The sequence below is a fragment of the Molossus molossus genome, unplaced genomic scaffold (assembly GCF_014108415.1).
Source record: "Molossus molossus isolate mMolMol1 unplaced genomic scaffold, mMolMol1.p scaffold_m16_p_1, whole genome shotgun sequence".
NCBI classification, from domain to species: Eukaryota; Metazoa; Chordata; class Mammalia; order Chiroptera; family Molossidae; genus Molossus; species Molossus molossus.
In genome coordinates this window covers 192,382,681-192,399,929 of record NW_023425344.1, presented here as the reverse complement: position 1 = coordinate 192,399,929, position 17,249 = coordinate 192,382,681, and the positions used below count along the sequence as shown (strand labels likewise).

Below are 17,249 nucleotides of genomic sequence, written 5' to 3'. Positions count from 1 at the left end.
TTTTTCACATATATATGTATATATATACACATATGTGTAATATATATGTATATGTATATATATGACTATGATATCATATGATATCATTTTATCATATGACTATGATAAAATTTAATTTATAAATTGGGCACATAAAAGAGTAAAAAAATAACTAGTAATAAAAAGGAACAATATGACAATACAGGTGGAATCTCAGAAGTTGGGGAATAGGGGACTGCAGACATGACCTCGGGCTCTGAGGCTCCAGAGCACCAAGGTCAGACCACAGTCCTAGAATAACAAGATAATGACACCGACCCACTTATTCAGTCTTGGACATCAGACAAGTCCAAAAGAACAAGGCAAGTGTTTGGTGGCTGAGGCTGAATGAAAAGGTGACCCGGATAGGACGATGGGCTAGTTGAACTGTCAAGAGGTAGATTTGTAGTGGGTCAGGCTTGTCCCAGAGTTTGGGCAGAGCTCAGCCTACAGGTGTTGGTCATGTGTCCTGACCAAGGAGAATTAGAGAATTATTGGGGTTTCAGACAGGAGCCAGGTCTTTTAATACTTTGAATGCCATTCCTTATTTTCACAGAACACATTTTGATTTCTTTCTCAAAGTCATAAATTGACCTTATAAAACCCATTAAAGGGTGAATTTAGATTCTAAAATTTTTACTTTTTCCCCCTCTTCATGATGCACTCCAGAGTTCTTATTTTTTCTACTGGTGTTTCCCTATATATAGCTATTAGCGCTGCCATAACTCCAAAGGCCAGTCTTCTCTTATTCGCATTTTTTGAAACTAATTTTTAAAAAGAACTGGTTTTTCATGTTTTTCCCCTAAATTTTTTTTCTGTAAAATGTCCATACGTCTAGACAATACTCTTGCGGTAGCTTTAGAAATTCTATTTCTGTAAAATCACAGCCTCAATTCACGCTCCCTGGTTTCCACCAGGTGTTATAAAACTTTCACGTCACAGATATCAGTTTGTAGTTTTTAACAATGAAGAAGTAAAAGATAGCCCCTTATTAAATGCTGACACCACAAAACAAAAGCCATGAGGTGATGGTTTTGTGAAGGTGTCCAATTGTTACACAGGTAGAACTCTGTTCTAATGAGCGGCATTCCAGAGTCTGTTTCTATCCAGTGAGACTATTCTGTGCTCTGAAAACAGCTCCTGGTAGCTGACCCTCTTTGCTCCACTCTTCACACAGCCTGAATAATAGATGCTTCCCACAGCGAAGCCTGGAGACACTGGGCACAGTTTAAATTTAGAAAATAAATTAATTTTTCTCTCTTTAATAAGCTTTAACATATCAAGTACAAAATGTATGTATATACATATGTAAGGGATCTATGAACACAAAGAAATTCTAAATTAAATTTTGAGATCTGCCCACATTTAGCCCACTTCTGGTCAACCTTTGGCTATGAAAAATTGCTGCACACAGCACAATGCCTTTGAGTTTTGGGCAGAAAATTAAATTTTTGCACTAAGTAAGAGGAGAAGATTGATCTTTTAAAAACCATTTCAACAAGCATAGAACACAAAAAGAAATTCTGTTAACCTCAAATCCCCCGAGGCATCTGTTTAACTGGGCTTTGGGGATAGTATATGTCTTTTTTGAAAACATGTTACAACATAGGTGTCACACATGTTCTCTAGAGATTGACAAAAGAGGCAAATAAAAGGACAGCGTAGTATGGATGTAATAAGAAGATGGTATGGGATAGACAGTCTCAATCGCCTCAAGAAAGTATCTATATAACTGTCCGTGGATGGCACAGCTCTACAGATATACATCTGGAGTATCTGTCCCGGAGGGTACACAGAGGATTCTGGATGCATATCCGGAGGCACTGTCACCTTACCTTGATGGTAGCCAGGACCACCTCCATTATGGTGCACTGTCTTAGCGTCAGACCCTTGGTATCCTCTCGAATCATGTGCTCCTGTTAAACATGTTAACAATTGCTTATAAGATAACCAGTTCATTTACGTAACGATTTCCAAACAAATTTTATATAATCCTCATATGCAAACATTTCTATTTGAAATATTGTCTTCTTATTGACACTTTTTAGATTGTTATTTTGCCATATATTTTACAAATATCCATTTTGCAAAAGGAGAAATGCTACATGTTTACTGAAAGAGTAGTGCTTTGAGTCAGATGTGGCTTTCCCCCCATTTACAAGTCAATGTTAGAATAAAAGAGGGAAACATGGAAAATGTGAGTCAAAGCTTTTTCACATGAATTCCTTGCTTTATGTTCTGTAAGACTATAGAAGGTCAATCATGGAAAAGATTTAAGAGGAATTTTAGGCTCTCTCAAATTGCTACTGATAAAGACTACTTTATGTATCATGCCTTCAGTTGTTCTCCTTGGAACCCCGTAATGCTTAGTCATTACTAGGACCGAGTTCACTGAATGTAGTTCTGGATATTTTTGATATTTCACAATCATTTTTCAATATTTTCTAATCAATTACCATATTTTACAATGGATTTTTCTCATTGTACAATGTGGACTGTCTCAACCCATTATTCAAAGCTTCCTTAGGGAAATGATAGTAGAAAATTGAAGACAACAGTAAAAAAAAAAAAAGAAATTTATCCAAGAGAAAAATATGTAAAATTACTGAGATCCCAAATCAATACACTCACTCCCGGGCTGCTACTATTCTGGTCAATAAGATCCAACAAGTATTTACCTAGTACCCAGTACTGTTCCAGGTGGTTGAGACAGCTTGTTGACTGAAGAATGACTTCTGCCTGCCTGAAACTTACATTCTAACTTTTCCAGGTACCTCTGTGTGAATGAATGAGAGCAAAAGCTTCTGTGGGTGGACACAGCTTTGAGAATGCATGGCTTGCTCAATGGATCAGTGCCTTTGGTCAGTAATACAAGGTGTCTGTTTTCCTATGGGGCACAGCTCTCCATCAGCACATATGGCTTGGCAAGTGGACTTGCTAAGTGCTTTATTTTGACCATCACTCGCTACCTTAGCTGGACATGCTGTGAAATTGTGCAATTACAATAAGTATCATTGTTCCTCTTTCTCTTCTAGCCCTTATGCTGGTCTTTAGTAGATGCCATGACTTCCTGAAGGTGGTTTCCATGCATTCCACACTTTTGCAGCCTCTCAGTGCCTATCTAGGTGATAATCGCGTGCTAGGCACACAATGTATTTTCGGTAATTGGATTGTGCTTCTTTTAGCTCATCTTGTAAAGTTCAATGTGCTTAAATAGAATCCTACTCCTTTGACTATTGCTGAAACCATGGTATAATGCTTCCTGGGTCCATAGTATATATCTCCCTGCATCTTTCTGTTACAGGGATTTCCACTCAAACATATGAATTCTTTTAATATTTTTAAAATATAAATATTAAATAACCACTAAAACTGAAAGAATAATGGGAAATGTTTGTTGAATTATAGGGGGAAAATGTTTTAGGGTAGGCAAGTAAATACAAATATGTTATATTAAGTCTCTGGATTCATCAGTCTTGACTAACTTTACAAAAATGGTCACATTTTTGTGCTGATAAATAATAAATGTGGTGCTGTAGAAAAATATAATTCTTGCTCTAAATGATTTTCTTGGATTTAACAATAGCTCACTCAAATAAGGGAGTCTGCAAGAGGCTGGCAATGAGTTATCGCCCAATGAGTTACTGCTTGCTTGCAGTAAACTCATAGACTCAGATCTATTTTTATTAATTGGTTTGATAATGCATCACCTGCGCATAAGATGTAGTCATTTAAAAATTATGACAAATCTGATCCCATTAAACTGTAAAAAGTTGGGTATGCATAATACCCATGCATTAAGAAGTTCCAGAAACATGAGGTAATAAATATATGTCAAACTGCTGAATAAATATTTGTTTTATGAATTCATTCAAAGTTGTGCTTCCCTCATTGTTCTATTTCCTTGAGCCTGTGTTCTTTTTTTTTTTTCTAATGTTTTTATTTATATTTTAGAGAGAGAGGAAGGGAGACAGAGATAGAAACATTAATGTGAGAGAGACACATCGATCAGCTATCTCCTGCATGCCCTCTACGGGGGATTTAGCCCTCAACCTGGGCACATGCCCTGACTGGGAATTGAACCTTAACTCCTCAGTCCATGAGATGACGCTCAATCCACTGAGCCACACCAGCCGGGCGATCCTGTGTTCTTTTAACTAAGGTTGTTACTTGTTAATATTCCTATATAGGATTTCTAAATTTATCCATTGGTACAATTATTTTAAATAGCACTTTTCCAGTGGATTAAATCTGCTTTCAAACTAATATATAAAAAAAGGGAAAGGCCCAAAGGTTTAAAAAAATTGGTAATGACATTGTAGCAAAATAAGGGAAAGTAACTTTGCAAAATTTCAAGTTCTTTATTATGGCTAGATCTTAAATTTTTTGCATATGACTGTAGAGGCTTTATTGCTCTTATATTCAAGTAACAATTAAATGGAGTAATAATTTAAATTTTTTAAAAGTCAAGGATTAGTAATAGAAAAATATGATGTAGAACTAAGCTATTTTCCATCACCTAAGGACTATTTTTAGTCCTTCAGATTATTTTATCGTTGATGAAATAACCCTTTCAAGACATTTTATTCATAATTTGCTATTAGGTTATTACAATCAAAAGAGGATTCATTGAATTGATGAAATTTGGGGGCTGTAAAAGGACCTAGTCTAAGTTTTCTGTGGACTCTGATTTCCCCACCTAGCATGCATATGCCTTCTGGGGAGCCAGTCTCGTTCCCACTCAGAATTAAAAGATTTGAACAGCTCAGGGCTGCATATGTGAGTTAAGCCATATGGCACAGGTCACTCCCCAGTCCACAGTGGTTAGCTTGGGAATGGTGACAACACTCCATCAGAGCTGATGATGTGCCAGGGGACTTTGCTGGAATTCACTGGATCAAGGTGGATATTCTTCTGTATAGATTTCAAGTTCAAAGATATTAGCTGCAGAGCAGAGACAGCTGTTTTACAAACAGGGAGGGAGGTTTGTTACAGCAATACGTCAAGGAGGGAAAGAGCAGCTGAGAGAGAGTAACTGGGTTCTATCACATCGTTTGAGTTCCTAATTAAGCAGTGATGGAAACCAGACTTATCCCAGGACTATATAGTTTCATGTAGAAATAAAATCCCTCCTTGCTTATGTTAGTATGGCTTTTCATTACCTGAAACTGAAACACTTCTAGCTGATATAACGATCCATTTAGGAAACCGAAACTCAGGGAGAAGGAGTATGTTTCCTAACATCACACAGATGCCGGAAGCATGGACACGGCCCTTTCTTTTGTAATGAGACACTCTGCTGTCTCACCTTCATGGTTTCATATGAGGAACTTCTATGCTGTAAAATTCATTTTTCAGAGTAGAAACAAGAAATTCCAGGAAGGTAATAAGAGGGGTAAAGAAAGAGAGATTCAGGATACAAAGTAATAGTTTGGCTGTGACATCCACCTTCCCTGTGAACTATCAAAATCGCCGAATACCTATAAAGTTTTTTTAGGTGATGGTTATGTTTTCTAAATGGATTATTGTTTTTTTTTTTTTTTCTTTTTTTCTGAGTAAGGGGATAATGTAGGTATAAAATAGGATTCTGAAATTATAAGGCAGTTATTTTGTCACAGTAATTACACAGTCAAAGGGATTATCCTCGCCCTGTTTTACACACAAAACAATCCTGGTGGGACCTGACTCGGAGCTGCCAGCTGGAGGAGGAGGCAAACTGTTTTTTCTGGGAGTGGGAGGCTGCATCCTCTTGGCAGTTACTATGAAAGATAATGTATGCATTCTCTCACTTATCCTCACAATGATCTTACGAACCCAGTGTTAACATTTTCTGCATTTTACAAAGGCCACATCTGAAGATTAAAAAGGTGAAATACTCTGGCTAATGTCACCACGGTTGGAAGCAGCTGAGGTAGAAGTGGAGCCAAGGTGGTCTGTGTCTGGAACCCACCCCATGCTACATGATATTCTAATCCATAAACATGAAACAAAACAACGTGCATTCTGACCATTGTCACCGTGTTGGCCTCTATGTGTCCCACTGATGAACGAGGGAATGAATGGATGAAGGAATGTGGTACATACATACAATGGAGTATTATTATTTGACCTTTAAAACGAAAGCACTTCTGCCGTATGTGAAAACAGGGATGAACCTGGAGGACATTATGATAAGTGAAATAAGCCAGTCACAGCAGAATAATATATATTTTAACCAATCAAGTTCCTATCCTAACTAGTCAAGGTCCTACCACAGCTGCAAAGTCTGGTGAATCTCAAGCAATAATAAAGGGCAGGGTTCTTTAGTCAGCACATTCTCATTTATAATGGTATTGAATATGCTGAGAAGTTTAACATCTGCTTTGATGAGTTTCATTTTCCCAATTAGGCTTTTTGCCTATTAAGATTTATCTGTACTTAACTGGATTTCTATGAAACATCCCATTTGTCTTTCTTCATACAAAGCCATTTTATTATATATGAAAGAAAATATGTTCTCTAATTTACTCCAAAAGCTCTAATGCTGAATGGTACAATGCAAAATAAAACATTCCCAGTTGTCCTACCAATGACAAAATGTGAGACATGCAGAAAGGAAAAAAGCAAAATTCTGTCCCTAAATTTGACCTAATTCTCCCTTAAAGCAGACTGTGAATCACAGACATTCATGTTCTTAGTCCTGCCCTGGTAGATACCATGGCTGGTAGGAGGATGGTCTCTGCAGAGCTATAGTTAGCTCATAACTCTTCACAGACAACCAGTCATTTAAAACGTCTTATTACCTTCAGTTTGGATAATTGTCCAAGATCTTTAGCAGTGATGAAAATCATCTGGGGTCCCTAGAGATACACATAAAAAAAGAGAAGATTTAGTCTTAAAAACTGTGGTAAAAGTCACATTACAAATGTGGTCAGTAGAGAATTTGCCTTATTTCCCTACAATATTCGAGACTTTTATGCCAGATGCCTTTGACAAGTCCATTTTACAGGTCTGGTTAAAGATACCCAGTACTGCTACCATTATAGCTGTCCTCATAGGTATCCCACGTCTGTAGGCTGCAGGTCTGAATTATTGCATGGGTTACTGCTTAGATAGCTAGTGTAATATAGCATATGGATTAAATCAGTGACCTTTAAGTTTTATTAAGTAACTTTCAGTAGAGGCAACTCCTTTACTCCATTCCTTCCCTAAATAAATCTATGCAAACGTTTAAGATACAGAGCTGAAGGAGGTGAGCTGCTCCTCCTGAGATGCGGAGCCATCTGTCAGAGATCTGCCCTCGTAAGTCCTCCTCGGCTGGAGCCTTTTCCTGGAAACCTAATATCCTGAAAATACTTTGAAAAGCATTGGAATAAACCACTCACCACACAACTAGAATGCAAAGCTCGAGGCATATCTATTGGTAAATGTGACAAGAAAAGTAATAAATTTGACTTAGTTTATTAGTAGCCTAGAATATTTTCACAGTAAGAAAAATCAACCAATCCGGAGTAACACTCTCTAATTTTTATTTTTATTTTTGGTGGTGCCTATATATTTATTAGGAAACTAAAGACTACAAAGTTCATGAGAACAGCAACTATATCTAATTTTGTTCCTTTTTTATCTCCAACACCCAAAACATAGTGCCTAGGATATAGTAAAAGCTCAAAAAACATATGTCAAATCAACAAATAAATGATACAGCTTCATACTCAGAGATCTCAATGCTAGAGAAAACTGAGGTGATGGTCAGCTTTCCTAGGGAAGGCCTATATCAAAACTGAAATGTCATATAGCATTTTTGCTATAACATGATTTATGTATTCTTGGAAAACCCCATACTCTTCAAAATTGTGCACTAGAAATAGTAGGGCTCATATGGAAAATAGTTGTGGACAGCACCGTTACAACACACGCAATTTTGTTAACAAATAACTGTCAAAAACAGCAAATGCTACTCGGAGAGACAGCTTGCAGGTGGCTCAGTGAGGCTGGTGGCAGCTTCAAGGAATATTAAAAATTCAACAACAACACAAGAGAGTACAATTATTGGCTGAGATCATACACATACAGGCACGAGGAGGGTAGCCTGCCAGGTGTGAACAATGCAAGGTTCTCTCTCTATTTTTTGATAAGAGGGCTCCTGCTTACGTAGTAACCTAGCCCAGTGCTTTCTTCTTCTGAGGTTTATAGTTCTTCTATTATATTCCAGAGCCTCTCACCTAGGGACATTTTCATATAAACCAACCCAACTTCCAGATTACACTGGTATCATTCCCCTTCTGATCAATGACATGATCACTAACTGGTGTTACAGAAATTCCTTATGTATTGTAGCAGAACAAGGTGTTGGTGGGGGCATGGTGTGTGTGTGTGTGTTTATAGATGTGATTTGGCTATTCATATGTACACATGATTATACCATACATTAACGGCATGAAGCAAAACAAAGTAATTTATATTGGACCACCCACAATAGGCAGTAAATCAACAAAAACATATGTGTCTTTGCATCTTGAAACACTTTACAAGAAAACATTTTCCGTATAATTTTATTGGATAAATATGGACTGAGTATGCACAATGATTAAATACATATTTGAGTTTAGTTTATACTTACTTATTATTTGCATCAAGTTGTCGTCCTCACAGAAAAATATTCCTCTGTAACAGGTGCTTGTGAGGATTATTATTATTTTTCTTATGAAAACTGAGATCCTGGTATAGTGTATCCATTTGGCCATTGTCTAACTTTGCTGCCAATTGATCTTTTTGGTTCTTTTTTCATTTCACTGTGTATGATGCAATCATGTGCTTCAAATTCTCTACAAGATGTCTCCTCTATTAACCTCCAAGTGGGAAGGTAATAGACGAAAGCAAAATGCAAAGATAAAAACAATTGCATATGGCAGTGCTGGATCTATCTTCTTACACTAAGATTTCAGAAAGAACCAGTGGGGATGGTCTACCCTACATCTGTTTCTCTGGAGGTTCCCAGTGAAATTCAACTTATAAAATTATGTGTGTAGACCAGATAACCCTGTAAGTGAGGTTTTGATACATTTTTTCAAGAGATGAAGTTTGATTGCTACTGTCATTATGTTAAACTGATTTGTATAGGAAAATGTATTTGAATGACCATTACTAAGACACTGTATACCAAGCACTTTTTCTCAAAGAAGATTTAATTAATATTTAATCTATACCAAATCCATTCACTTAAACAGAAAACAAATATTTGCATATATGTATAACCCCTGGACACAGACAATAGTGCAGTCAAGGCCTAGGGAGACACAGTGGGGAGGAGGGGGTCAATGGGAGGAAAGAGGGGACATCTGTAATACTTTCATCAATAAAGAGAAATGAAATAAGAAACCAGTTAGAGGGGCTAGTGAAAGCATAATCAAACTTCAGTTTAAATACTCACTGTCTGATCTGTCAGAGGCGGGAGAACAATCTGTTTTTCTATTTTGTTGAGAACCAGCTTCCACAGCTCTTTCAAAACCCTCTTCAGAACCGTTTTCTCACAGATCTTTGCTGAGAGACTTAATCTGGAGTAAAATAACACACAGAATCGCTTATGGAGCTCATATCCAGGCGTCCACTTACTTTACTGATCAGAGATTCGCGTTTTTCAGCACTGAGGTTCAAATGCCTGCAGAGGCCTTTGTAGTTTTCAAATGCTAAGTTTCAAATAAAAATGCATACTGTAGAAAATCTGTTTCATCATCCTATACATTAGATAATTCACTAATTAGTAGAAAATTGATTTCAATTATTTCTTTCCTTAAATTGTTTCCTAAATTGACACCAAGGCTCCCACAGCACGTGCTCCTCGTCCCCATGTCCAGCTTGTTCACGACACGTTCCACGTTCCACGTTCCTGGCGCGGGCCCCATACCAGAGAGACGCCCCCTCCTCACCACCTGCCTCTGAACAGGAACAGTCAGGTGGCGAAGGTGCATATGATGTCGCTCAAGAGTCAATATCTATCAACGTTACTATTTATTAACTTTCAAGCTTTATTGATATATAACTGATGTATAACATTGTGAAGTTTTAGGTATACAACATAATGATTTGAGATATGTATATACGGTGAAATGATCACAATAAGTTTAGTTAACATCCATCGCCTCACAGTTCTACTTTTTTTTTCTTGTGATAAGAACTTTTAAGATCTACTCTTCTGGCAAGTCTCAAATATACAATATAGTATTGTTAACCAGAATCACCATGCTGTGCCTTCCACAACCAGGACCTCTTCATCTTACAAGCGGAGTTTATACCCTTTGACCCCCTTCACCTGTCCCCCACCTCTGTCAACCTCCCAAGTTGTCTCTGTTTCTCTGAGTTCGGTTTTTTTTTTTTTTTTTTTTAAGATTCCAAATTGACCAACTTGAATCAGTTGAAGGTATCTGTTACAAATAATTCTCATGGTGAGATAATGATGGTGACATCATCTAACATTTTTACAGCAACTTAGTTTAGTAACCTCTTCTGCAAATACTTTTCGTTCATTGCTATATATATTTTAGAAGTCAAAAACAGGATCCGAGAGGTTAGGGAACGGGTACCAAGAAGTGAAGCTAGGAAGTGAGGGCTGACATTCGGTCAGGCTCTCTTTCTCCAAATCCTCGTGTTGTCCCAGGACCATGCAGTCCTTGATGAAGGTGTTTATGTGTGAAGGCCAAGCAGTATATGAAGACACACCCCTGCATAAATATTACTGAATGTACCAAAATATGACAATGAACTCTGAGACTTGCAGAGAGCCAATCAAACCCGTCCCACAGAGAGCCAAAGTGGGTCACACATGTCACGAAAGTTTCCCTGATTATGGTGCTGCTAAGTACTCTGGATACTTTTGGACTCAGAAATGATAACCTGAGTTCTGGTTCCGAGACAGAATTGACTGTTTTAAATATATAAATACACAATTAATATTTAAATAATCAAGTTAATAGTTAATATTTAAAGGTATGTGACATATGAGAGGCCAAGGGAGAGATTTCCAAAATACATTTTCATGTAGAAGTATTTCTCCTAACAATATAGTATGTGAATACTTAATATATAAAAATACATGAGAATAACCTTCTCTGGGTGAAGAGGAGAGTTGGGGACCCTGAGGCACAGCCATGGACCTCTATAGCCCCACTAGCTTAGAAACGTTGGGCTAGCGTCACATTTCTAGCCTGCAAGTGGCTGTTCACTATGTGGGCCCAGGGTGGGGGCCAGCAGAAGAGTCATGGCAGAACAGAACTTCTCTGTCCTCAGAGAAATTCCTGGGATGATGTGAGACACACCGAGTCTGCCAGTTTTGCAGCAGGCACATGTCATTTCCATTTTCAAAAGGTCTGAGTTTGAGAATTGGTCTTGTTTTTATGGGCAGCTCATGTACTTGGCATGCTAACTACCTCTGCTCAGACTGGAACTGGATGAATGGGTATAAAACCACTGACTGGCTTGCAGCTCTGCATGGGATTTCTGCCAGCTGGAAGTCTACAGCTTGTTTCATAGAGTGGGAGGTCGGGGTGGAGAGAATGAAACATTAACAAATAAGATGGCTTACCCTGAGAGGCTGCACCAGACCAGGAGAGTCTATACACTTATAATGTGACACAGTTTCTAAGGGGACTTTCTCAAAACTATATGGAAGACTTTCAGCCCACTATTGATAAATAAACAAGAAACGAACAACAAATGAACAAACAAAAAACCCAACCAAAAAACCAAAACCAGTGCATGTAACAACTGCTTCCTTAATTTAGTCAGAGATAATCAACTTAATGCAAGCTGAACAGTATGTATTTGGAACCTGATCTATCTAGATTTGCTGACCACAGAACCAATTAACCAGAAAATTGTCAAATTCCCTGTATACTAGCTGGCCATAGAGATATCCTGTCATAAAGTTGATAAGATTTTCATGATAACTTATCCAACTTTCCTCCCTCCACCTGGAAATGCCCATCCCTCATGTCTACATGTTCAAACACAATCTGCCTTTATGAATCAATCCAAATAGAATTAATACTGATTGTCTGAACAGGAGATTATTACTTTATACATTATTGTGTTTATTTTTATACCTTTCTTATTTTTTTCTTCCTGAACTTGAGAACAGAATTAATATCTGACTTTCAAAAAATCTCCCCTAACAAGTGGCTTTATTGTTATGCATGCTGAATTAGCTCTGATAATTCTGCAACTCTTTATGACTCATATAAAGCAAAAATTTTAAATATCTTTCACAAGTTTTTAAAGCTTATAGATGTTTTTCTATCTATACACTATTAAGGATTAGAATTAATTATATGTATGATGATATAACAAAGTATAATTCTAAGTGGAAAATTAAAACTGAGTAAAATAAGAATCTAAATAAAAAGAAGGGTCCATCCACTTTATGTCCTAGCCCTATTTTATAGATGGTGAAATAGACTGAAGCTCCCTTAGTAGCTGACAGTATCAGGGTAACTTAACACTTTCTATATGTTCTACACCTTTGGTTACAGTATGTATAATAATACAAAGTTTTGCCAATGATAAATGACATATCTACACCCTGCTGGTTAGGATTCTAACAACAGAAGACATTCCAGTGGGAGTTTTCAGAGAATCAGAATTGCTTTGTTCTGCTTTCCATTCATCACATGCCAGCCAAACGGAAGAGTGTTCATGTGATTCAATCTTGTGTTGTCCACAGAAAAGAGCCATAAAGTAAGATTAAAAAACAAACAAACAAACAAACAAAAAAACGAAGGGATTGAATTACAAATTAGGTGATAAGAGTAAAAGTCTACATCAAGAAACTAAAAAAAATAAGAAGTCTTTCTCCCTGTCTTCCTCTCTCTCCTTTCATCATACATTTCTTTCTTTCTCTTTTCTTTCTTCTACACCCACTGCCTGCCCACCCTACTGAGCTGTCTAATTACCCACTCACCTGTCTGCTAGATATTTCCTCAGAGAGAACAAAAAAGACGACTTAATTTATCTACCACGCATTGAAATTAGTGATAAAAACATTAGCCTTACTTATGCAGTAAGATTATAAGCAAAGGGAAATGGAATTAAAATAAAAATTGTAAATAAACAGGAGCAATTTTCCCTAGCTTTTTTTCCCCCTTATATTTAAAGAGAAGTATTGCATCCTTCTTATTTACCTTGGTCCCTTTGGTATTAATTAATTTTCCACAATAACAGTAAGTGGAGTAACATATGTAAACCACCAGGTATAATACTGGTTACTTGGTAGGCATTCGAAATTAATTTGTGCTTTTCTTTTTTACCTTCGATTCTGGTTTCAAGTATCACTGTTTAAGAAATCATGTCTCTGTTGCTTTAGATCAGTGGTTCCCAATTTTGGACATGTGTTAAAACATAGGAGCCTTGACTCTACTTCATACTTACGAAACTAGAATGTCTAAGAGTAGGGAGTGAGCAGAAACATTAAACAAACAAACAAACAAACAAACAAACCAAAATGAGCAAGCAAGCAAACAAATCTTTTTGGTTAAGAACACTGTTTTAGTTGGTCAGAAAGGCCTCCATCCCCAGCTACTCCCACCAACTAGCCTGTCATCTACATGGAGTCAGGAACTTTGCTTCTCTTTTTCAGCACTACCTAATGTCTAGACTATGGTTTGCTACAGATGGGCTCTCAATAAATAGTTATTGAAGGTTGAATTGGGTAGCCATCTACTTGCCTCTGAGATGAATTAATTCTAATCGCATTTGTGCTATTCATTTCCTCAGTAGGTTTCTGACACAAAATCAGATATTCTGGACTCAACTGTCTTTTTTTTTTTTTTTTTCTGTCCAACAGGTTGCAAAACAATATGTTATCTGAGGAGCATGCAATCCTAAAGCGCTTCCCTCTCAGAACAGCAACCTCCTCAGTTACCAATATTTATGTCCGTTCCATGATTCCTCTCCTGTGCAAAGTTACTCCTGCTTTTTGCCCATCTGGTAATGGACTAACGTGTTTTGCTTTGTAATGAATTAATACTGTAGAAGCCTTTTTAAAACTGTCTTACACTCAGGAAATCAATTTTCCCCCTTAAACCCATATCAGTCAAATTTAGGGCAATGAATAAAAAGAAAATTGGGTAGAAAACTTACATTTTGTCCAAGAAGTCCATGAGAGGTCTTAAGACAATCTCAGCATCCATTGCCGCACTGTTCTTATTAGATGCAGTATTTCCATTTGCTCTCATTTGATTTAGTTCAAATCCCATCTGTTTTATACACTCTTCAATAATAAGCTGGAAACTAAAAATAAGGAATATAAACACTGGAATAAACACATTTATCTTTTCCTTGGTTCCTGTTTTTTTTTTTTTTTTAATCCAACCCATAGGAGTTTGACCTATTTCAAATGGTGTGAATTCCCTTGCTCATTAATTTTCAAACTTAATGGCTCAGCTGGAAAAATTTGTGTGGCAATGAAAGCTTACTTGGAATTCAAACGTGTAATGCAGAGAAAAGTAACACTCTTCACATTGAATTAATTTGAGTGGAAGTTCATTGAGCTCCTACCCCTCACAGTAATAGCTGAGGTATTCTTCGGAGCTTTGGGAAAATGACTGTTCTTGAAAGATGCTTGGTATCTGGGTTCACTTTTTTTCACTTGGCGTGTGGGACTCTGCTCCTTCTTGGCTTTTGCCTAAACTCACTGGCCGCTCCTTCTGGTTACCTGACCTTTAACCATTGGAGTAGGGCTGCCAGACGTAGCAAATACAAACACAGGATGCCAAGGTAATTTGAATTTCAAACAGTGAATATTTTTTAGTATAAGTATGCCCCATGCAATATTTGGAACAGATTCATACTAAAACTTATCCATTGTTAATCTCAAATTCAGATTTAATTGGGCATAGTCTCTATTTTATCTGGTAACCCTACATTGTAATCCTCTAGTCTCAATCCTTGGACCTCTCCATTTCTTCATTGAAAAACACTTTCATATCTAGTCTCATGGCTTTTACACTGTCAATATACTGGTAATTCCCAAATATACATCTGCAGACATAACTTCTAATCTGAACTCAAGACTGTTTTATTAAACTATGTAACCTTTTCACTTAGAAGTCTAAATTTTTCTTATATTCAATATCTACTACATCAGTAAATCTTCATAAAGTATCCTATTATCTGAGAATCTATTACTACTTCCACAAGGCTACTATAGACAAACCCACCATTATTTTTCATCTGAACTTGTGTAATAATTTCCTAAATTGTCCCTCTGTGTTCAACTCTTTACAGATATCCTGTTAAAACAGAAACCAGATCATGCTTCTCTCTTGCTACAAAATCTTCTATGGCTTCTAGATCCACCTAGAACAAAACCTACAGTGCACTTTATAGACTTAATTAAAGACAAATATAATCTGGCATCAGAAACCTCCCCGATCTCATTTCTTCTTGATTTCTCACTTATTTCAGACATAAGCCAAATACATATTCTTAGAGAAGACTTCTTGAACACTTAATATGAAATGACATTTCTATTATTCTCCATTCCCTTATAATTCCTTTTTCTTAATTGCACTCTTTATTATCTGACTCATTGCACACTTTTCACTTATTTGTTTATTGCTTTTTGCTCTAATTATTACGTAAGCTTAGTGAGGGCAGGGACATTTTTTTTTCTCTAGTGCTACATGTCCACACTGTGGAATGAAATATCACATCTGGCACAAAGAAGTTCCTCAAGAAATAATGATTGAATATATCATGGGACCCTCTATTTCTACCCACCCTTACTGCCTCACCACTCTAAGAATTTTAAAAAGTCTGTGGAGAGTTATCATTAGTGTATGTGTATATGTGTGTGTGTGTGTGTGTGTGTGTGTGTGTGTGTGTGTGTGTGTATTTACTCTTTATATCCCTAATACCAGCAGCAAATAAGAAGTTTAAACAGTAGAGACTCAGCATCACCACCACTCCTCTACGATGTCTGTAAATTTCCCATTTCCAACAATGGGAGTGATTATAACACATGTGCAGGCAGTCAAGAAAAAAGAAGTTAGGAGAATATGGATAAATAAAAGCTTGGGAAATGGCCAATCACTGAAATAATAATGATTAGAAGGAAAGAGTTCATATTAGTATTGCAATCAAGACAGTCCCATTCTTCTTCTGCACATACAAGGATTATAGAAGTCATACTATGTGAGAAGTATCCAAATGTACCAGTTCCTCAAATTTTGTATAGAAGTTTAGGACATTTCACTCTATAATGTTTCCAATATTAATTAAATAGAAATGATATAAATATTTATTTACAAATGCATGCATGCATTCTATAAATATTTAATAAATACTATGTGCCAGTCTTGGTTACTAGGTGCCGAAGATATATCAATGGGTAGAACTGATAGAATTTCTTGTTTCTGTGGCACATACGAGACATTTTATTTTAGAATTTATATTAGGTAAACATCTTAATTAGCCTGACATCAAATATTCTATTTTTCTAGTTTTCGGTTTTGCTACCTAAAAATCTTTGCTAGGTTGTAAATGATCTCATGATCTCAACTTGAGTGTTTTTCTTGCTTCTGGACTTTTTATAGCAGGTTAATAAATAGTGGTTCATCATTCTGAGCATATAGTCAAGGCTTGATTCTCCTCCAACCATCATGTGGCCTGTTTCCATCTTTGGTGCTTGACTTCTCTTTGACTTTCTTTACTGTTGACAACATTTTTGCCCCTCTGGACTTGGCATTTGTATTCAGTTCCTTGGTCCTTGGAGATCAGCCTGCCTCTATGGATGTGGTTCATTAGTGGCTCTCTGCATATTTATCTAATTCGATGGAACATCCTCTCTCAGGCTCAGGTCCAAAGGAATCTAAATGCATGAGCATTTGGCTTTTACCTGGCGAGACCTGCTTTTGGACCTTTGTCAGGTAGGGGTTGTCAGGAGGGTGGATGGGAGGGTGAAGAAGGTGAGAAAGGACATGCTGGAGGTGGTGGTATGTTTAGTGATGATAGAGGTGGTAGATATTTGGTACAATGGAAAAGGAAGGTAAATGATATTGAACCACTGATTTACCACTGGGTCATCAGTGATCCTGTTGAGTGTAGTGATAATCACTTTTGAAAAAGCTACTTCATGTTGCACTGATTCTCCAATAAGTAGAGGACAGACTGAGCAGAAGGTATGATACTCACATTCTTAAAATGTATAAATAGGTTTCTACAACACTACTGGGTAAACCACCACAAGAAATGAGCTG

At 37.0% G+C, this 17,249-nt stretch overlaps 1 protein-coding gene across 2 annotated transcripts in view; it reads right to left on the bottom strand.

Annotated features, from left to right (window-relative positions):
* The window catches only part of UNC13C (unc-13 homolog C), a 561,286-nt gene that overhangs the window by 64,173 nt on the left and 479,864 nt on the right, over positions 1–17,249 (bottom strand). For both annotated transcript variants that reach the window (XM_036264009.1, XM_036264019.1), the window contains 4 exons: positions 14,131–14,280; positions 9,431–9,554; positions 6,801–6,857; positions 1,854–1,934 (listed from right to left, as the gene is read on the bottom strand). In XM_036264009.1, coding sequence (XP_036119902.1) covers positions 1,854–1,934; positions 6,801–6,857; positions 9,431–9,554; positions 14,131–14,280 — 412 coding nt within the window. The remainder of the gene's footprint in view (positions 1–1,853; positions 1,935–6,800; positions 6,858–9,430; positions 9,555–14,130; positions 14,281–17,249) is intronic.